The 23713-nt window shown below is 37.8% G+C and overlaps 1 protein-coding gene across 1 annotated transcript in view; it reads right to left on the bottom strand.

Moving 5' to 3' along the window:
* Positions 1-1024: 1024 nt before the first annotated feature.
* NALF1 (NALCN channel auxiliary factor 1) overlaps positions 1025-23713 on the bottom strand; it is a 492690-nt gene continuing 470001 nt past the window's right edge. Inside the window, exons 2-3 of the mRNA XM_074859304.1 lie at positions 14803-14974; positions 1025-3497 (exon numbers count right to left, since the gene is read on the bottom strand). Of these exons, the coding sequence (XP_074715405.1) occupies positions 3202-3497; positions 14803-14974 (468 nt within the window). The 3' untranslated portion in view covers positions 1025-3201. The remainder of the gene's footprint in view (positions 3498-14802; positions 14975-23713) is intronic.

The raw sequence follows: 23713 nt of genomic DNA, 5'->3' as shown, positions 1-23713 counted from the left end.
TACTTCTTTGTTAAGCCAGCTCTTTATCATGTATGTATTACGCATACAATACAAGGAGAAATGGAACAAGATGGCAGTTATAGCAGTGGCAAGATGCAAATTTATTCTGGCAAAAAAGTAATATGTGCACAATATCAAGCATGCTTAAGTTTGTGCCAGGAAAACTATTACGAATGAGGAATGGATGGAATGGAATTTTGCATCATACATGATTACGTGTTGCTTAACTTCATAGAAGAGTCTTTGTCTACTCCTGATGTCCCACGTGCCACCAAGAGAAGCTACATACCACACTGCTGGAGTGAAAATGGCAACAGATACCCCAGCAGTAGTCACCTCTGCAATATGACTCTTTGTTTCAAAAATTAAAGAAATAAACCTCAAAAAGATGACAGAGAAAATTTACAGACCATTGAACTGCAGGCACTAATTCCAGGTGGAGAGAGTGGGAGGAATTTATTACATCTTGTACTCGTGTAATAATTGAAAGTTTGTAATTGTTTTCTGCTTCATTTTGCCCAAGTTTAATTTGGCTACTCTATGCATGTGATCATGTTGTCACTGTTTTTCCTTATGTCTCTCTCATATTGTATGACATGTGACTAAGTGTAGCCAAGCAGTGGAGGAGTCATATTTTTCACGGACACCACTTGAAAATATTTTTATAGAAAAATAAGGGATGAAGGATGAAGAAGAGCAGCAGAGAAGAAAAATGCCTTAAAGATCGCTCTCTACATTAATTTACCATGAGGCAAAACAGAAATAACTCTTCTTCATGTGCCAATTCAATTGGGATGAACCAGACTTGTTACTGTATTGGTACAGTGTAAAAATAGATGACAGTGAGTAATGGTGTGAACAAAAAAACCATGAGGAACATCACAGAAATGGATGTTGGATGGCCTTTGCACAGCAGAGGTAGATAAAGGTTATAACAAACTGTTTACTGACCATGTACACTTACTAGAATTAAGAGGTCAGTTGAACAAGAGCTCACCTAGTAAGAGCTTTCTCAATAGTGTGACTCATCAGCTGTTTTACAGTACCAGAGCACTGCCCAGTTATTGCTCCATCACTTTTCAGTAACATCTATGTCCCTTTAAAAGTCTACATTCTATCATTAGTTAAGGCTTTTTCATTGCATTTCTACTTTTTTCCCCACTTTTTGCATCAATTCAATATGATTAATACATGTGCCTCTAACAGAAAATAAAATAACTAAAAAGCACCATGTTTTATTGAACAAAATATAGCATATGCAAGGAAGGGAAGGGAGGAATTATAGAAACAAACCAGTGCTGAAGAATTTTTCATTAGCTGGTGCTTTTTGTTGTTGTCATATTTGCACAGATCATTTTAGGCTCCTCAGTCCAGGCTGTAGTAAAACACTATCAAAACAAATACTCTTGCAAAATATTTGAGCTTTCGCAGCTTAACATGTGCATCTTGAACCGCTTAAGCAGCATGGTTATCTTCTTTTTGTTTTTCTCCAGAATTTAACAGACCATAAAGTGTATACAAAAATGCATTATGCACCAGTGATTAAATGTTCTTACAACATTAATATTTACCAAGGGGTATTTCATAGCTAGAAAGTAGGTAACTATATTTTATTTCCTAAGAGAACATTTCCTATAGTTTTCCTTCGTCTCCCAGCTACACAGCAAACATCTCTAAAGTGCACTTCCCAAGTGTAGTTAGAGAATAGGAAGGAATGTAAAGTTTTTAAAAACAGCCCTTATTAACTTTTCCTTCCATTGATTCTACTGTAAACTCTAAAAAGCCTTTTTAAAAAGCAAATTCTCATACACTCAGCAGGTGAAATGTTCCCACAAAAATAAAAGTAAACAAATTAAAACCCACCCCAAACAATGAAAAATCAGCAATCATATTACAATCTTTTCTCTTGACTAATCATATCCTAGTATATCTTTACTGTTTTTATTGCACATTTATGAAAACGGTTGTCCTATATATTTAAAAAAAAATAGTTTCTTTATCTGTGCTAACACATTCTTGTGCACCCTTAATAACTAGAGTAACTTTCAACAACATGTAGATATTAGAAAAACAATGAAATCAAAACCAAAGAGATATTTTGTATTGTAGATGCTCAAAGGCTTCTAGTGTAATTTTGTTGAGACAAAAAGACGGATTTTGGAAGCTCTTTGCTCCCATTCCTTATGGAAAGCTGCTGGTTATGTGACAGCAGGAGAACTCAAAACGTAATTCACAATGAATGCCAATCCTTCACCTCCAATATGAAGGCTTCCCAACTACTCAACTTGCTGAGCATAACTGGTTTTACATAGCATATCTAAAAAAGGCTGCTCCTGTTCAACTGACCAGTGAGAAAGGACTGGACTTCTTCAAAACGGGTATTGGAGCAACAGTTTGTTATATATTTTTTACATTTTTTAACTGTCCGATCCCACCTTGTAAGGAGAGCACTTGTTTGTTCAGCTAAAAGGAACCCCTTTCATGCTCCTTTTGGGTTTGCTCAGTCAACTGGTTTGTGCAACAGTGGCAGAGGCACACTGAAATTGTGTACCCATTCATTGTGATTACACAGACAGAAGCAAATGTATGTTGTCTGCAACGGGAGATGGGAAGGGGAAAGGAGATGAATGGTTCCCATGGGTAAGAGGACAGTTAGGTTTGTTTGGGTTTTTTTGTGGTTGCTCTTTTTTTTTTTTTTTTTTTTTTTAAATTTTGTTTTGTCATTTTTGTGGTTTTTTGTCGTTTTTTGTTTTTTGTGTTTTTTTTTTTTTTGCTATGTCATGGAATCATAGCAGTCATTCCTCTAATAGAAACTGACAGGACATAAAAGACAGAACTATCAGATGAACACACACAATGACTAGAAATATATCGACAGAGAAAAGACTTAATTTAGCTTTGAGAAACCGTCCCAAAAATAAAATCCTGTATTAACAAGTGCAAAAAACAAACAGAAAAGAAACTCCAAACATTAAAACACAGTGTATAAAATGGTGTGAGAAATTTAAGTCACCATACAGCCTTTTAGTCAATAAAAAGCTGTGTTCATGTGTCCTTGTTTGGGTAGTGGCCCATTCTTTTCATTTTACCCAAAAAGTCATTCAAGAAGAGATCTGAGGGTAAAGCACTCAGTCCTTGTTATTTTTGACTGTAGTCATTTGGGCCTGTTGTGTTTCTATCACATAAGATGAAACCTTTCTTTTATTCCTCATTGGTTGAATTATCTTCCAAAGTTGTTATGCCTCCAAAGCCCAGTCCTGTTGAGTTCTGTGCTGCTGAGACTGTAAGTACTGTATGTAAGAGAATTAATACAAGAATACACAGTTTAAGTCTGCTGTTACACAGTCTTGATGCTGATGAAACTGTGAGCGATGTCCTGTGACACATTGTTGAGCCACTTGTTTTTATAGTCCCTTTGGATTGATGATCTGATAGTAGTCCCCATCTGACATCACAGCATTCTGGTTCTGCATTGGTTGGATAGTTTTCATAGAGCCCTGTAGGGTAAACACAAGAAAAAATAAATATCAGGCACAAAAAGATTGGCAGAAGTTAGTAGCTCAAAGGAACGGTCAACTGTTTAGTTTAAACTATCTAATCCACATCTTTGGGTGAGCCTGAGGCCCTCAAAACACTTGCCATTTTGTATAATTAGACTTATTGAAGGGATACGTGTCATCTAACAGGAAGCAGCATCAAAAGATCATTCAACAGAAGTACGATACTGAGCATGGTTGTGTAAAGAAAGAGCATTAAAAAGTAATTATTGATGCCTGAATGCTAAGGATATTTGAATTCTTACTTTTTGGGAAGTAACAACTAATGATGAAGTAACAACTAATCTGTACAAGTTTCAATAAGGCCAAATGCCGGGTTCTGCACTCCAGCCACAGCAACCCCCAGCAGCGCTACAGGCTTGGGGAGGAGTGGCTGGAGAGCTGCCAGTCAGAGAGGGACCTGGGGGTGTTGATTGGCAGCTGGCTGAACATGAGCCAGCAGTGTGCCCAGGTGGCCAAGAAGGCCAATGGCATCCTGGCTTGCATCAGAAATAGCGTGTCCAGCAGGGACAGGGAAGTGATCTTACCCCTGTACTCGGCACTGGTGAGGCTGCACCTGGATGACTGTGTTCAGTTTTGGGCCCCTCACTACAAAAAGGACATTGAATTACTCGAGCATGTCCAAAGAAGGGCAACGAAGCTGGTGAAGGGTCTGGAGCACAGGTCTTATGAGGAGCAGCTGAGGGAACTGGGGGTGTTTAGTCTGGAGAAGAAGAGGCTGAGGGGAGACCTCATCGCCCTCTACAACTACCTGAAAGGAGGTTGCAGAGAGCTGGGGATGAGTCTCTTTAACCAAGTAACAAGTGATAGGACAAGAGGGAATGGCCTTAGGTTGCCTCAGGGAAGGTTTAGACTGGATATTAGGAAGCATTTCTTTACAGAACGGGTTGTTAGGCATTGGAATGGGCTGCCCAGGGCAGTGGTGGTGTCCCCATCCCTGGAGGTGTTTAAGAGTCGGATCAACATAGCGCTGAGGGATCTGGTGTAGTTGGGAACTGTCAATGTCAGGTTAATGGTTGGACTAGATGATCTTCAAGGTCTTTTCCAACCTAGATGATTCTGCGATTCTGTAATCAAACTAGGCGTTTCCACAAAATTTGAAAGGATCTTGAAATTCTTCCTCAGTCTGCAAGAACATACCAGTAATATCACTGTCCATGAAAAGTTGAGCATGAAATAACTAATTAATATACTGACAATATTGACCATATTGATTGTCAAACCAATACAGATCCAATAGTTTCACAGGAACAACTTCCAAACAGAGCTGTTCAGAGTCTACTTTTTTACCCTACCTCAGCTGAGTTCTTCCAGCTGGGATGTTCTCTCTGGCATATCCCAGAGGTAAGAACAATCTTTCCTTGCCATGGAATAATTGGATCTCTTGATATTTCTGAGTATACATCTAGACCATTTCCTTTTGAACTTTATTGAGTTACTCAGCCTGGTCTGATTATGAATTTTTTGAACAGTTAAAGGAATTCTGTCTTTTCCAAAAGGCACAACTGTCTTTTTGGAAATTGTCAATGTTGTCTGCATTACTATATAAGAAAGTAACATAACCAGAGTGTTCTGTTTGCTTCTCACATATTTTCTTTTCTGATAAATTAAAATAACATAATTAGGTTGTTTAACTAATGGTCAAATGCAAGAATGTCTAGCATAATGGCAAAACACTTTTTCTCCATTTAAACTATCTTGGAATAAATTTTGCAGTAAATAATTACTCTATGGTAGTGCTATGTTTTAGTAGAAAAAAACTATCTGTATTGAAATATTAGGATAAAGATTTTGAAAGCAGCTACATAATAGCTATAATTTATAAATTAACTTTACTTCTTGGAACAAGAATTACATTTTGTCTGAAGTACCATAATAATATTACTTTCAAAAAACAATGCCTACGAGTTTAGGTGTAACATTCTTATGTCCAGAAACCAGACACCTTATATTTTGTGAATAACCTGTAAAGAAAAGCAGCACACCTTAAAATAAGATAAAACTGAACTCTTTCATTCTTACTTCCATAATATTGATCTGCAACTAAGCAAAAAGAGCATTAGGTATGCTGAACATGTTAAAATGCAGATTAAACCTAGACTGGTACTTTTTTACATAGCTGACACAACAATCTACAATGTTATACATAAGTCCAGTTAAAGATGCATCTATTTTTGAATTTAACTAAGTTTTTAAAACTAGAGGAATGAGAACAGCTTGTTTGATTTTCTGTAAAGTTGGGGCTTATACTCTAGGAAATCAGGCCATTTCTGCACCTATGCAGTCAGACAGCTTACTAGCGGTTGAAAATTATTTGTTCTCTCTCAGATGATCACTGAACGTACTTCATATTCTTTAAGAGATTTTGTTGCATTTTGGAACCTGTGGACAGTTGCTTATCGTAAGTATAGTAAAGCAGTGTTATTGCTAACACTGTATTTTCTGAGACCCATCTTTTGATGTTTGTGTGCATAAGTGTGTTTTTAAACACGGTAACATACAGGAAGGGCCTTCCAAAGCACATAATTATATGGTCTGTTATGTGACTGTAGTAGCTCAAACTATTAGCAGTAATTGAAGAGACACAGAGAATGGTTAATGCTTTGATGCCACTGAGGCTTGTTTACTATTCAAACTATATTTCCTGCCTTTCTTGTTATAGGAAAACCCAGACTTTCTTTGAAATCAAAGTGTGTATATACAAGTTGGCAATCAAAAGGTCTTAAATAGTTCATATGCACTTACTCAATTGTAAATAAATTGAAGGCAACTCCACATTCAAAGCTGCATTGAGCTTGTTCCTTAATGTAAAATTACATTTCCTCTTTATTTTAATTCAATTGAATTTGGGTTTTGAATTTGCAGTTACATATTTAATAATAAATTAACTACAGAACCACTATTCATATGACAGTTGCAGAACATTTAGAAAAATTCAGTCAGAGCTTTTGCACCGAATAATAAAACTTCATGACTGTGCTTCACCACATAATTTTTTGTAGACATAAGTATCAGTTTTGGCTCCTTGGATGTAATCAGTCAGTTTACTCAGTCAGAGGGTTACAAGCCTGTGACTTACCAGAAACCCTGGAAAGCTGGCTACATCAGCCTTGTAAAACCAAGGAGAAAAAAACCTAGTTTGTTCTTTTATCAAAACATTTTATATGGAATAAGAAAAAAAAAGTATATCTTTACCCACCAAACCATCGTGCTTCCCTCTTCCTCTTCTGTCTTTATAGTTCAGTTTGCAGACATCTGTATTACTTGGATATGTGGTAATTATATTTCTGAGACTGACTTACCAACTGTTACTGGCTTGAAACTTACTTCACTTTTCACTTAAAATTCTCATCTCTGGTTCTCCATTTCCCAGCTTTTCCCAGCACTCAGCTATATTTCACCAGCAGAAATCTTAGTGCGTCTGAAGGTTCTTGAACCTTGATCTTAATCAAGGATCTAGAATTTACCAGGACATTTTTGGTATCAAACCATTCTCCAGACAGACATACTATCACCATCAAGGTCATGTAAAAACTATTTCTTTGCTTTGTAACCAGATGATAGTTTTTTCACACGCAGATAACATTTTGTTCGTCAGCACAGCAGTTATACCTGTAGGGAGTGTGTGTCACTAATGCTGATGCAAGAATTAAGTATACTCATTTGACTGAGATTATGTTAATGGTGACATGACTGTAGAATAAATCTAGTGTATCCTGATCAGCTGAATCATACTGAAAGAAAAAGGAGTGAGAGCGTAAGCATCATTTTGTGTGGAAACAGCTTTGGGGGAAAAGCAACAAACTACAAATAAGTTCTTATAGGAGAATTAAAATCACAAAGACTGTCTATGGCTTGCTATTCAGCTAGATCACCAGGTAACTCAGAGAATGCTGTGGTTTCTGCCTGAGCACTTGCATTTCTTTTGCACAGGAACCAGCAAGCAAAAGAGGTTGTGGCATTTCCATACAGTGCCGCAACACTGTCAGGATGTGTTATGCTTGTAACTGGATCTGTATCTGCAGCAGTTGGTCCGGTTTGGCCCACTTCTTGGTTTCTTTGCTGCAGAAAGAGCTATGGAGCCATAGTATTCTGCATCAAAGGAAACTGGTCTGGTTGATATATTTGTTGTCATTGTTGAATAAGTATTTTGGAAAGCCACAGAAATAAAACAGATCTTATGGTATGCTATGTTTTTCCTCATTTTCTTGCTATAGAACTCTCAGCTGTGGTCCTTTTTAACATAGATTTCTGATTATATTGAAATTCATACCAAGCTTCTTGTGCTTGAAGAAAAGCCCATAAACTAGAAGAAGAAACCAGATAAGTGAATGTAGTATACCAGAAGTTTTGAATGCTCTATTTATTGTGAAGCTCAAAGTAAATAATGCCTGCCAAGAGTGATCCATCCAGCAGTGACATCATTGTATCAGTGAACGCCAACACTCTGTATGACATTTCTCTTCCTGAGGAATTATTTCTGAGATTTCAGTATTAACATTTTCTAACTACAGAAGGCAAGAGAAAACGTTAGATATTATATGACTAGAACTCACTGCTTGCTTACATCTGATCTGGAAGCCAGCACTCTTCGATCTTATCCAGATGGTCCTCTCAATTTCTAAATTGCTGTGTCTGTGACACATTATGATGCTTCTGGTTAGACATGTATTTTATATCCTTCATATTATAAAAAGTAATAGAATGAAATGTTAGAAAAAGGCTTAAATAGAAATAAATTATTCTTTAGTCAAACAGATTATTCTTAAACTGGTGAATAAGGCTCTTCAGCTTTTGAAAAGGCTAATTTCCATTTCAGACTCCATTCCAATTGTTGAAGGAGATCTGAGTTGCTGTGTTTTAAATTTGTTTTATCACTATATGTTGGTGACTATTTCAGGTAGTTGCATCTGGAACATTTTCCTGCGTGTATGTGTCCACATTCAGGAAAAATTCATTGTGTTTCTTCACTATGCATGGATTTTTTTTTTCCATGAAATATATACAGCATCAATTTTCTCCTGCTGGTGTAAATCAGTGTTATCCTTATAAAATTGACTGACCTGTTGCAAGTCAGAAAAATAAGTAAATAGCTGACTCAAGGCTATACAATGAACCTTTTTAGCTCTGCTATGTTGAGATAGAGGATAAGGGTGAGATAACTTGTTTCTAGCAAGCATTTGGCTTTCCTCACCATCCCCCTCTAGTTTTGCTTCTATTATGTACAATTTTTGATCAAAAGGATTTACCACTGTGATATGATAGGAAAGGAAAGGGTCATATGTATCTAAGTACTATGTTACCATAGGAAATTCAGGGATATCCATAGGTTAATTGCCTGGGATGTTTTTATAGGAGAAGAACATTTGCGGCTAATAAACCTAACATGATATGGGATCTCATTCATAGGAAAGCCCCAATATTCCAGACTGGAAGAACATTAGACTCAAAAAGATGAGCTATTTAGTTGACAGATTCTGCTGTAAAACCATGTCAAATTTTCCTTGTAAGTAGATCCATAGCTAGTAACAATTGAAACCATGCTTGTCAGATGTAAATGGGATTTGTCCTGATGTCTGTGTTAGCTTAATATTTTGATATTTTAGGACCTACTAAGAGGTGTAGGCAGGAGGCAAATGACACATTATTATGAGTTATTTTTAGAGTAAGAATTTGGATCAAGTATATATATTTTTTTGAGTTTGCCAAGAACAACATAAATCGGATTGAATTCAGAGGTTTTATCTTCTTCAATTGTCTACAAAGAAAAGATAGATTGTGATGCATTCTATATATCACATTTTCTCGAGGAAATTGCTTTTCAAATTGCACTGAAATCTGGGCATCTCTTTCAAAACACTCTATAGCTAAACCTGCTGGTGAAACCCAGACACACATCTGGCCCTTGAGAGGAAGCTGCAGTTTAAAGAATTGTTCCCAATACCTTTGTTGAGCTTTGTTAGTCAACAAAGTCCTTCTACAGATTGGTGAGAATTCTCTGTAATAATTCTCACTATGTTCTTAGAAACATCAGTGTGTGCTATGAAGCATGACTGACAGTTTCATTTCTGGTAAATACTCCTCTTTAAAGGAGAAGTTTCAAAGGAAGTGTTACCTTGCATGGATCACATAAGTATATGTTACCGATATTTGCCAAAAAGTAATGTATGGGACAATATTCACACTATGCATTCCAAGCAACTGAGATGTTAATTGGAACACATGAAATTAGGAGCCTAAATTAATACAAACCGAATGGAAAGATACGAGTCATTCAAAGCACCTGAATCACCTGCCTGCTCACATCTTCTCTCCCCTTACTTTCTCCTTCTACATTTCAAAGTATCAGAAGTCTGTTCAACACAGGGCAGTAGAGAAATCTGATTCTCCTCCTGGTGGCAGAAGACTTGTTCTGATGACACTGCTCTTATGAAGTACCAGAGGGTGCCATGCTGGTTTTGGAAGAAGCTGATGCCACACATCTCTGCCTTATTGCTGCTACTACATTCCCTTCCTTTCCTTCACACAGGAACTTAAGTGCTCCATTAAATTCCATGACATTTATTGTAGAGGTAAAGAGTGTGAGCATGTGGCTGGGATTTTGTGGCTGATACTTGCTGCTGGGTGATGGCCCTGTTATGCCACAAGGCACAAAGAGACCATAAGCCTTGGTCAATACAAAGAAAGCCCTTAGCAACACAGCTAGCCCTAACTCTGCACTCTAAAGTGGTCCAGACTTAACACATGGATAGCAGTTTTGGGACTGTTGGCCCAGCAGACAGAATAGGCCATGTCTGTGTTAACAAGTAGTTTTGGGCAAGGGGAGATCTGTATAATGAAACAGCTGGTGCTGAGTGTCTGTGTCAACCCTAAATGCATTTGAAGTGTTTTTACCTTGCTCTAGCTCAAGTTTAATTCTGTAGACCAAATGTGCATTAATGGTTGGGATGTGCTAGGTATGGTCCTGTAGCACATCTCCTAGTTTAGTTTAATCCAAAGGAACCCAATTTGTATCCTCCAAGACCTCTCCCCAGTGCAAGTCAAACAGCAAGGAGTATGAACAGGAGATCTGCTTCAAAAGTACACTCCTGAACTAGATTGCTAATGTGGATGCAACTGCAGTGTTGGTGTTGATGCCATATCCTGGCTACTCGGGAAAGGCCCACGTGTGCAGGGAAGCCATGATCTCTTCTCCCCTCTCTTTGGGCATCTCTGCTGCTCACTTGGTGGAAACTGAGCTCTCATGTTTTCTGGGTTGAGCAAACTGCAGGCCTGAATAGTTTTGGCTGTGAAGAAAACATTTATGGCCTCTGCATCCTCTCTCTGTCTGCACTGGGAGATGGCAGCAAGCCAAACAGAAACAGTTCATGGGCTGGACCAGTCCCCAGGCCAGCTGCTGGACCACATTACTTTGAAAGGCATGGGAAAAGCAGGAGTTGTGCATTATTAACAGTCTCTTCCCAGTGTTCTGTACATAGAGTCATACATCAGATCTCTTTTGACACTTGAAGACCATGTGTGAAAGAAATCTTCCATATCTTCCACTCACAGTGGAGAAGAAAAAGAAAAAGATGACTACATCTATGAAAGAAAACAATCATCCTGGTATGCACACTGTTTTCTTAGGAGTCACAATTAAAAACCTTGACCTGGAAATTTGCATGGAACTGATTCGTTGTAATCTGCCGTGTGTGTGTGTATTCTTTGTATGTATTCTTATCTATTATTATCTCCCTTAAATAAGATTCTGTTTTGCATGGGAAATTCTAGACATCTGAGCTGCAGAAACATTAGATGAAAGCACTGGGAACTTTAATCCTATGGATATAAACACCAAAGGTCTAAACTGAAAGCAACCATTCAATTTTAATGAATATGAAAAACAGTATGTTCCAGAACAGCATCTGATGGAAAGACTGACTTCTTTCCTTCTGTTTCCTAGAAGAAAGGGCAGAGAGGGGAACACAAACTTCTTTCTAGCTAACTGCATGTTTCCATAATCAGAACTGCACTGTGATTATGATTGTTTTGATTAATCTCCCAAGTACTTTCTTTTGCACTGCAGTTGTCCCACTTTCTCACATACATTTTTACAAAAGACAAGTTCTGGTGATATACAACAAGTGTAGCATCCCTTCTCCTTCTCCCAATATCTGCTTTCACTGAAGATAACCAAGTAAGATATTCTCAGACTAGAATATTTCTTACTCAATATACCAGTCCTTCAGGAATTTCCAAGAAGTCATTATTAAACCATATTATAAACTACAACTTTTTTTTTTTAAAAAAAAATAATGAAATGGTGTCAAAGATAACAATGCCTGCAAAATTTCTTGGGAAAAAATAGACATCCCTATGCTCTTTACTCAACATGTGGACCTTCAAGGAAGGATAAAACCTTTGTTATTATTTCTTTTTACAGCCTCCAGTGCTTTTTTTTTTACAGCCTCCAACCTTGAGAAAAACCTTGAGAAAAAAGTATGTGGTTCCTCTGTCCACTGGTGCTGCTGTGCCTCTGGTTGCAGAGATGTCTCCATGCCCCTGTTCACTGCTGTGGTGGGACAGGAATGGCAAGGGGAGGCAGCAGCTCGGTACCACCGCCAGTGACATGAAACCACACCAGCCTGTAGCCTATTTGCAAATGGAAAACAGCGTGTAATGTTTATATGTACATCCTGCACTCTGTGCTGTAGTCAACATCAAACACCACCAGCTATCACTGGTACACCTTTTCCTGTTACTTGCCTTCCACAGTGTATTGAAATGTTTTATACAAATCAATCCTCTGTCTTTCCATTAACCTAAATCTCTACTAGACTTTAGAGGAAATAGTCTGTTACCATGGAGAGGAGGAATGGAAGCACTTATAAAACTATTGCTTCTAAAACATTATTAAAGAAAATCAGAAACCACAAATTCCTGATATTTTTCAGAGATAAATCATCCTATAAGCAGAGCAGCTCCTTTTTTTTTCTCCAGACAATACTTTATAATTAACAGTGTTCCTTAGCTAGCCAGCTAGTCTTTCATGAGTTTCATGGAGGAAAAAATATCATACCAATATAACCCAATTTAGTTCCTGCTGGATTTCTCTAAAAATGTAAGTCAAAATTTCAAAAAAAGACCTGCAAGATTTCTCTCCATGGGATACCATCAGAGTCAGGAGCAGCAGAGATATTAAAGCCTAATTTAAATGAGTGATGGGCTTTTGCAAAATGCTGTTTGTGAGGAATCCCTGAACATAAAGTTTGGTCTTGCTGTGTTTCCTGCAGCAGAGCTCAATGGCGACCAGCTTCATATTAAACTTAGGTCAAATGTAGATGCCAGACAACCAGCTATAACACCTAAATATCAAATAGAAATACCTTTGACCTGACTCTTTGGGGGTTTGCCAATGAATTTCACTCACCCCAGGAAGAACAGGATCAGTAACTAGAAATCTCAGAACATGTCTGTCAGGCAGCAGCTCACAGAAAGTGCAGCAGCAGCAGCAGAAGCCCCTCAAGATGTGGGTAACCTGCTTTCAGTTGTTTTTCTACAAAAGGAGTTCAAGTTAACTGTCAAGCCACAAACTATGCTGAGATAGAGTGTTTTGTCTGCTGTTCAATTCACTGTACTCTGCATGAAACAATTCTGTTTTCATTAAGCTGCAGAGAAGTGTAATTCTTTAGTCCTACAGTAGATATTAATTTCTCATGTTTAGTGTCAGGAAGTGCTCTTACAGTGAGCTGCTGATTAATAACAGGGTGGAAATGGGTCTCTATTCCAAACAAAGTTTGAGTCTCGTATGTCTTCTCAGCGTCTCTGCTTGCACAACTGCCTAGTGTCAGCATGCTGAGTCCTATGGGTCTGTGAATACAAGGTCTGCTCTGCTTATGCTGAGGGTCTTGATTCAACCAAATATTAGTTAGTGGACTGTTGAGATGAGATTCAGGTCACCCTGAATTTAAGTGTCTGTAATAAGACCTTGGTGACTAAGAGCAGCTACAGCAACTAGAGTGAATCCAGCAATGCTAGTGGGGCATAGAGAGCTAGTCAGCTAATCAGGTGCAGATGCCTACTTAGGCTGAATTAAATAGCTGTCAGCTCTACTGACTACACCAGACCTTCAGTGACTGTAGTGAGAGCTTACTCACAGAGTTTATGTGTAGATACCCACACTACTAATACCTGCAATAAAATGAGTTTAATCCTCCCCTAAATCTGCTTTTCATCCCAAGCTCAAGAGATATCGACTGTCAGTAATATTTACAAAGTCATCTATATTTTGTGTGGTTTAGGAATGAATTTGGACTTGGAGATATACTAGGAGAATGAAGAAGTGGATATGTATTTCCTAAGAGATTTTCTGAAATAATTACTAAGATGGTTTTGTTTATTGTTTGTTTGTTCTTTGCCATTGTGTATGTGTATAAGTACACACCCACGTGTATATACGTGCACACACAGAGATCTGCAGATAACATTGGTATAAACTGGAATTTTATGTGGATGACTCCCAGACAGTCCTGAAAAAAGTATCTGAGGTACCTGAGATGTACTAAAGGTATTTCTTGCCTACCATATCCTCTCTGGTTGGATCGTTCTGGGATAGTGTTTGAAGCAGAATGGAATGTAAAAGGAACCAAACTATTTTATCAATCAGTGTGTAGACCTATATTAGCAGTACCTTTAAAAATTAAAATGCATACAGAATGTAACAAGACTCAAGAAGAGACCAAAAGATCAGTTCTTCACAGGTGAACAACTGATTCTTAAAATTCTTCACTAGCAAAAGACCTTTCCTTAGACATTTACTTTCCAAGAGCTGCTACAGAGTTTTGAATATTATGCTTCAGATTCTTCATTTATCTGACGTAAGAATGCAGGTGAGCAAAAGTGAATATACTAAAATCTGGACTTGCCTTTCTCTTCTTTTCTAAATATTGCATGACACAGAGCCTCTTTTCTCTGAGTACTGCATGACACAGCAACAAAAATCATCCACCAAATTATTAATTGTAAAAAATAACCAGAACAAATTTCTTCTAGTAATTTTGTTTTGTAAAGTTAATGACTGTGGCAAGCTGTAGCATAGATGTGCATTACTAAATCTGAGCTCAGATCCTAGCACCTCTGACAAATCTTTGTGATGAGCAATACCTTCAGGCTCTCATAGTTAGAACTAATGGAAGAAACATTATCTACATTCTCTTTCACATCGAGACTTATGAAAACAATTTAAATCAGCTTTTCTATACTGTACCTGTACAGATGAAACTTGATAGTCCTCCATAGATGACATCATCATTGTCTGGTAATATAAAGGGACACCTCGTCTGAACCTCCAAACAGTATTGCTTGCAAGGAATTCTGTTGCTGCAGTGAAACTGTGTGACTTCAAAATACTGGGAACAGAGCCAGGCTTTGTAGACAGTCTGGAAAAAGAGAAGAACCAGAAGTATAGATGGATGACAATTGCACTGTCATTATTAGAAGAACATACTGTACTGCACATCTATATTAATGCTGCTTCTGAAAGCAAATTTTGAGAGAATATCACCTGGGTAAATCATACTCTTAACTTTTGACTGTCCTCCCATTTCAGAAATTAAAACTCCAGCCAAGGCATTTAAAAGCAACAGTTAGTCAGGACTAGGCTTATACTATTATTTTGTCCTAGTTTGCAAACAGGTATGTCTCTTAGATGCACCATTTTTTTTCTTTAGACACATGCATACACAAACACACACCCCTGCCTCTGTACCTTATCATATTCAAACTGAGATCCTAACTTTATTTGAAGCTGGTCTGGGAAAATCTTATGAAAGTAAGTGCAAGAAAGAGTTTAAAGCCGGACTCAGGCCAGCTCTGTTCTTTATATCATCTAGAGCTAAGCTATCAAGTTGCAATAGATGGTGCTACTTCCCTTCAAATAAAACCTTATCCAGTCCACAGCACTAAAACATTCATTAGGGTTCCGGAACACTAACAGCTGTAGACTAGGGGTTAAATCTACAACAGTGAGGACCGATGTCTACATTTGGGAGCTAAAAGGAACACATTGAAGATGCTGTCACCTGATGCTGTGTAGTCATGGCTGAAGGACCTGTGAATATTACAATTATTATCATCATATGAACAGAAAAGCAAAATAAACATAGTTTTAGTTTCTGATACCTATTCGAATCTGAGTAATGGTCTTTGTCATAAGAATTAAAGTAGCCTTTTGGACACAGAAAAGTTTCATATGTGATCATAGAAAAATAGATTAAACACCAGGCTACAAAGGTGATGAAAAACCTATATAAATGAGTACAGGTTTGCTTGTTTCACATTTTATTTTCCACTTATCTGTTTTGAAGTACATTATTTACTGGCTAGATACTTGCTATCTAGGTTGTTATATAACGAAAATTGCCTTTTTGTATTCATTCAGAATATCTGAAAATCTTAGTAACACTTTTCCTTTATCACAGGCTGAAAAGCAATATAGTCAGCTGATTATTTTCCTCTTCCTAGACTTGTTTTTAATAAAAAGGGAAGCTTAGATTAAATTTTTAAGCACTGAAAATTCAAAAACTGACACCTGAAAAGAGCAATCTAGCTGAGAGTTTGGTTTGATTTCAGTATGTTTCATCTCATCAGTTATAATTCTATTAGTGTCAATAGCAGCTTAAACTGTATAATTAATTTCAGTGTATTAGACCCAGAATCACAAAATTTTTATCTTAGCTTGTTTGCAATGGTGGCAGGTATGCGTAAGGTTGCCAGGTGATAAAGTGAAGCCTTTATCACTAATCTATGGTTTGTGATTATCTCTTTATGATACTTTTTGCCTACTGCATTCTGTAGAACATGATTTGTTTTCATTACAAATCCAATTTTGATTGCTTACAAAGGTTTCTTATCCACAGTAAATGATTAGGGAGAAGGAAGACTAGGTGATGTGTATAATATTTGTTTTTAAATAAAAGTGGTTTTTCTAGTGTTGACTATATCCCCCATCAACTTTTAATGCTTCAGTTGCTATCTTGACACCTGCAACAATAAAAGAAATAAAGTAATTGTTTTTCTATTTTTAATTAGTCAGTGATCATAGTCTATTGGTGGGAGACAGGAATGCTGGGTCTGATAACAGATCAATATTCACAGATGTTCCTTCCTGATCACTAACACTGTAAATCTGTTTAGTATGAACCCACAGATTCTCTTCATAGAATAGATCTAAGAGTAGTAAGTTGGTTTATGAATCATATTTGAAAATGTGCATCAGTTTATAGGGAGTGTATTGAACAGCACACCACACACGGTAACAGGAAAATGAGCAAATTCATGTGTCTACTTAAGCAAGACAGGAAATAAATGCTTATTCAAGAGCAGAAGTAAATAATGCAATCATAGGCTTCTGTGAACATTTGTATGTATCCAATCTCAGTTCGTACACATCATCTTCCTGCTCTGATTCACAAGTCCTCAGCTTTGGCTTAAAATTGCATTTGAACTCTTGTCCGTATTTTTAAAAAATGCATGAGTATACTTGTTCCTGAGATCTATTTCTCAGATAAATGCCTTCCACTTTATATCCTTTTTATTGCAGCCCCTTTCAACCTTGTCTGCAGTCTATATTGAGATTTTTAATATGCTAGTCCCATTTTGCTGTTTTGGCCAGTGAGGCTACACAGTTTCAGAGTTCTGTCTGGATACGAACTTAGGTCATATCCCACTTTGGGATGAGATGCTGATACTTATCAGCCTTCCTACCCCATCCTCTGGTTTCTTCAAAAGAAACTTCAGGTTTGTGGGACAAGATACCTCTGCAGAACAGTGTAAGATGTCCAAGAAGTAGTAGGTGAAACCCTCAGGGTGTCCTGAAAACTAGCCTAGAAGATAGGAGATGCTGGTCTTCAGTCCTCCCCACAAAGATCCTCCATTTTTCCAGGTCTTTTTCAGGTCTGAGAACTGGCATGAAAGAGTCTGAGTAGCTGGAGGAGTAAACATCATGGAAAAGCACCAATTTAACACTTGAGGACTTATGGTGTAGTTGATGTGGAATTTAAAGTCACATCTAGATGAGGATAAAAAATATGGTCAGAGCCAGATTTGAGAACCAGAGAAGGCTCACCAGTAATACCTAGCTGGTTAGCCCACTGTCTCCACAGCTTTGGCCTGTGATAACTCATACAGTTCTAGACAGTGCCCAGCCATCATCTGGGAAAAGGTGTATTCCAAGGACCGCACCCTGTAAGCACTTTTGATATGGCTGTGGTTTTTTTGGAGAAAAAGGAAAAAATGTAGATGCTTGCAGGTGAGCTGTACTGGGCTAGCTGGTAGACCAGAGAGTAGTCCCTCTCCACTCTTACTTACTAGTACAGACATGACTTAAGTGCCTACTTTCCCAACACAGACTCCAAGTAACCTCTCCAACCCTTCCTGGACATCTTAGACTTTCTAGGCACCAAAGGTTTTACACAGAAATCTTCCTTTCATGACTAAAGATGTGCTTACCCAAGAGGGAGTACAGAAGTGTAAGAACTGATCTCGTATTTGTGCAGAATACTCATGCTCAGCAGCCTTTGTGTGAATCCCACAACTGAGTAAGTAGATTCAGAGCAGTCCAAAGTTTTTTCTTTGTTTCAGTGATAGTGAAAGGTGACTTCATTAGTCTAAATATTAGAAACCCATGATCTGGAACTGAAATCTATTGAAATTTCTTGAAATTTTCCTAACAGAAAAGCAGATATTATGGCCTTTGATCAGCCAGTATTCCTTATACCCTGGAAAATATAGGTTATTTTGGAACTCTGCTCTATCTCCTACCAAATCCCAAATGCTGATTTCCAGAGTCTTAAAACATACACTTATAACAAGGCCTGAAACAATCAATAAAAATACTTATTGGTTTGTATTTTGAGCATGGTGTGCACTTTACAAACTATGCTTTGATAATGGGATGAGCTTCAACAAGGCCAAGTGCCAGGTCCTGCACTTGGGCCACAACAACCCCTTGGGGAGGTGTGGCTGGAGAGCTGTCTGGAAGAGGAGGATCTGGGGGTTCTAATTGACAAACAGCTGAACATGAGCCAGCAGTGTGACTGGGTGGCCAAGAAAGCCAACGGCATCCTGGCTTGTGTTAGGAATAGTGTGACCAGCAGAAGTAGGGAGGTGATAGTCCCCCTGTACTCTGCACTGGTGAGGCCACACCTGGAGTATTGTGTCCAGTTTTGGGTACCTCAATACGAGAGAGATATCGAGGTGTTGGAACGAGTGCAAAGGAGGGCAACGAAGATGGTGAAGGGCCTGGAGAACAAATCCTATGAGGAGAGATTGAGGGAGCTGGGACTGTTCAGTTTGAGGAAGGGAAGGCTGAGGGGAGACCTCATCACTCTCTACAACTACCTGAAAGGACATTGTAGAGAGGTTGGTGCTGGTCTCTTCTCACAGGTGATTGGTGACAGAAGAAGAGGGAATGGCTTTAAACTCCAACAGGGGAGGTTTAGACTGGACATTAGGAAAAAAATTTTTCACAGGAAGAGTGGTCAGACAGTGGAATAGGCTGCCCAGGGAGGTGGTGGAGTGTCCCGTTTCAGCTAAGATAGGGTTAAATTTCAGCAGTGGGGTGGGAGCTCTAGCTGGGTTATTCAATAACATGCTGATGTCACGTCCTGGCGCCCAAGCGCGGGGAGATTGGTAGACACCTTTTTGTGCGGTGGCTTTCCTCACTGCTGTACCTGTACGGTATATCTCTTGCTCTGTTCATTGTTACTACTGTTATTGTTATTATTATTGTTATTGTTGTTGCTCGTTTTGTTGTTGTTACACTGTTGTATTAAAACTTTCCTTATCTCAACCCCAGGGTTTGTATTACACTCCCTACCCCATCCGGTCCAGGGGTGGGGGAGGGACAGCGGCAACATGGTCTTGAGTCCCGTCAGGGCCTAAACCACCACATGGAGCCACCATCCCTGGATGTGTTTAAGGGTCGTTTAGATGAGATGCTGGGGGATACGGTGTAGGGGAGAACTTTGCAGAGTAGTGCTGATGGTTGGACTCGATGATCCCAAGGGTCTTTTCCAACCTGAATGATTCTATGATTCTATGATAAGAGGGTATTTTTCCTTTTTTAAAGGACACCGATGGCTAAACCCAAAGATTTATAATCACAATAAATGCTCCTCTTAAAAATATTGCATATAAACCACTTTTAAGTATTAGTTACATTCTCTTAGTATTTTCCTATGTCATTTTCAGTGTGTCAATGGAAAATGTGGAAGGTGGATGTGAGAAGACCATGTGTCAAATAGCCAGAGGCAGGGAAAATCCTCTAGATTTTCCATCAAGTAATGTTTTCTAGAGCAAAATTCTTGTTCCTTCAAAACATTCACTTTCCCAAGATTCAAGTCAATAAAACAAATATCTTGGATTTCCTTGGATTCAAGGAAAGCACAGAGGGGCTGTGACATCAGTAGATGGGGTTTTCACTTTATTATATCCTCAGTTAGAGAAAACAAAATAAAACTCCCAACATGAACTGAACTAAACTGAATTATAAGATTGGGAAACATATATAAATTACAGAGAAAATGTAAGAATACACCACTCAACAGTTTTTGAAGAAACAAGAGGAAATCCAGTGATTTTTACAAAAAATCAGATCTTTAGAAGACAAAAGCATCATTTTTATCAATACAAATTTTGTGAATTTATGTCAAGCCACCAAAACCAAACACAAAACTAACATATCACATAGATATTAGCTTTCTTAAATTTACAGTTTCTGCTACATATTGTGATCTTTTATATATGTTGCATGCATATAATGCAGAAAAATAATTAAAATGGACTTGTGTTTTCAGCTGGTTTGGGAGGTGAAAAACCATAGTTGCTAATAGAAATCTAGCAGACTGATCTCAAAGAATGGAAAAAAACAAAGAATGGAAAAAGGGTTTTACTCTTTTTTAGCAAGGGAAAGAACTCAGATAAATTGGATTATTGATGCATCATGGCAACTACATACATACAGTAAATAACTGTATATATTGAAATATCTCGTCTTTTTACACTCAAAAGAACTTTAAGCACTCTATATTTGAAAGAGATACAGTTCTGGCTATTAGACAAGACACTATGTTAGAAAGAGTATCACATAAGAATAAGGTCATCTTTCATGTACAGAGGCATACCTACAAAATCTCAGAAGGGTTTAGTGGTAATTTTTTTCACCTAAATAAACCTGTAGGAAAATAAAAATTATGCTTTTGAAAAAGTGCAGTTGATGCTGGTTTTTTTATACCTGTATTCATATGCATGAGTCCCTACCCAGAACAATCATCATAAAAATCTTCTTGGTATTTGTAAATGATTAATAATATCATGATAAAAATATGTTATTAATTAGGCAGATTAAATCATTATTTGGCATTCATATTATTTCTATTGTACAAGTTTCAAGCCAATGTCTGGAAGCAGAAAAAACATTTTATGACTTCAGTGACAAAGTACCCAACACAAATAACTAGCTTCAGCAATTCAAGGAATGAACACTTCACAAACAAACCAGATACTAAACTGCATTTGCTTGTCAAATCAATACAGATAATAAATGAACTCAGAGTTAAAAGGAAGAAAGCGAGGTTGTGTGTGGAGAATTTTGAGAAACTAAAAGAGCACAGTGTGTGCTTTTTCTCTCAGGACATCAGGAAGAACACTTATTTTTGTCTCTTTGTGGGAAATAGCTGTCCAGATATTGTCTCTTTATAGGATATTCTATGTCTCATATCACACATGATGTTAGACTGTCTCAGAGTTATTTTTTTCTGGTCTTGAAAGTCAGTCAGACAGAACTATTAGGTAAAATGGCTGCATTATTTGCCTATAGAGAGGCCAATAGCTGCTGCCCACAATTTGTACAGTATTTCCAGGTAGAACAGTGCATTGGCTGACCACAGTCCTGGTCATTACACTAGCTGACTGTCGACTGGTTGTGCAACTGTGCAAAACTAATTTTAATTGTATGGCTAGTATTTACTAAGACTGCAAAAATGATGGGAAGATAAAGTTGTATTTACTATGCATATATGCCCACAGTGTCTCTTCCTCCTCCTCTCATTCTTGTTCACTCATACATGCACAATGCATGTGATTCTTAATAACCTAATTTTTGTCAAAACAGATTGAGCACGTAGCCTGAATCATCTTAGTCACACTGCATGAGATGTATCAGTAGAGAAAAATGGGAAAGCTCAATCAGTTTCATTCTCTATGGCTGCCAATTCTTCATAGGTTTCAAGACATGAATTCTGTTCTTTTCTGCCCCTTCCCCCCATCACTCCTGACTGCCGTTGCCATCACAGTTCTTAATGAACAGTATGAAATTTCCAGGAAATACTTACTCTAGCTATTCTCCATCAAATTTTTTTTTTTTCCTCACTGAACAAAACTTTGATGTTACTGTCTGGGTTGTCAAAATAATAATACAAAAGGGAACCTAGATATCATCAGATAACTTTTACTGTGTAGATGTGGAGGATGGTGGGAGGGAAAGAAAGTAGGAGGAGAGGAGTCACAACAGAAACTCTCTCTCAAAATGGTAAATTTTCTGAATCAAAATAAATTTTAACTGCTTTGCACTGATGCTTTGCAACCATATTTATTCCTCAGTATGGACATGAAGGCTTCAAACAGAGACCAACTTCATAATTTCACCTACCAGCTGAAAAGGAAGAGGCACCTCATGAGCTTCAGAGGTGCTCTGTTCATTGACATTTTCGACCACATCAGGAAATTGTACCTTATTGGGATAAAGGAATTAACAGTACTGCCTTAAGACAGTGTGGTGTGATATGATTCTAGCTCAACTTCTCCCGAAGCTTTTGAGTATTTTGAACTAAATTCTGCAGTCTTTGTGTATACTAAGGAGTACCCCAGACTGTGACTAACTAATCAATTGATTTTTCCAAGAATATTTATGGAATAATTTTTTTCATAAGCTGAGCTTTTTCAACAGAACTGGGCACAGAAACAGCATTCATTGAAAAAAAAATAATCTGGGTTGCAGAATAGTGATGTGACCTCCAAGTTTTGCTGTGTTCTACCTCAGCAGTCCCCAGCCCATGCTGACTCATTGACAACAGCGAATAAGCTGTGTATGGAGAGCAAAATCCTTCTTGTCCTGTCAGCCTGTTTTAGCATATGATTTTCTGTAGCCAAAAGAAATCTTAAAGATTCTAGTATGCAACATACTGCCTATATGCCATGGGTGATGTCTACTTTACATGTCTAATCTCTGACTGATTCATAGAGTTATGAATGTATTAACTATTTAAAGGCATTATATGTCCATATGTTTAAATCCCATGTTTTGCTTTTTTTTTGAGTCTGCTGAATTGTCTCTGTGCGCTATTCTGTGACATTACCACAATCAATAATGTTGTCTCTTCTAGAATTTCCATCTCAACCTTTCTATGAAAAGTTTGTAAAATATCTACTTCAGTCTAACTTCCTGTACTTCATTTTAGTTTGTTTTAGTATTCCACAACCTTAAAGGGTAGGGTCACCAGGTATATTAGGGAGTTAATTATAGTAGTAGTTCTCTTCATGAGAGGAGATGTTGCCAATAACAGGGTTGGAGCAAAGCTACTGGTAAAGGCTGGAAAACTTTCTAAGCCTTCACTTACCCAAATAAAGATATTCACTCATCCACTCAGAGCTGTGCCTGAACGTTGGCCAGACAAAGATCACAGGTTTCCTGCCATGAGGGACTTCAGAAGAGCACATCTATTTCTTCCTGTGATAAAGCTTTTGCTGTAAAAATGACTTTAAATCTTATGTATGTTGTACAGCAGAGAAGTAATAGCTATCAACTAACACACTGTCTGTGCAGTGCAGTCTCTAAAAGCCTTTTTATATTTGGATCACCAGGGTATTATGCGTTGGTTTGAGTGACAGTGTATCTTCTTTAAGAAACACTTGGGTCTGTCTCAGTGTCTGCTTTGTGCATCAGGACCTGAGATACCATGTTGTACAAGCAGAGATGTCTTTTAGATAGCTTACAAGTGTATTCTATATAGATTACACAATCAAACTATAGATGGCTAACTGGTACAATATCTGATTAAGTCTGGCAAGAGTAGTGTTACAAATGTGAACTCCCCTAGGAACTTTGTCAATTTTGAGCA

This window comes from Strix uralensis, chromosome 2 (genome assembly GCF_047716275.1).
Source record: "Strix uralensis isolate ZFMK-TIS-50842 chromosome 2, bStrUra1, whole genome shotgun sequence".
In the NCBI taxonomy this organism is placed as follows: Eukaryota; Metazoa; Chordata; class Aves; order Strigiformes; family Strigidae; genus Strix; species Strix uralensis.
This window is presented reverse-complemented; position numbering and strand designations above follow the sequence as displayed.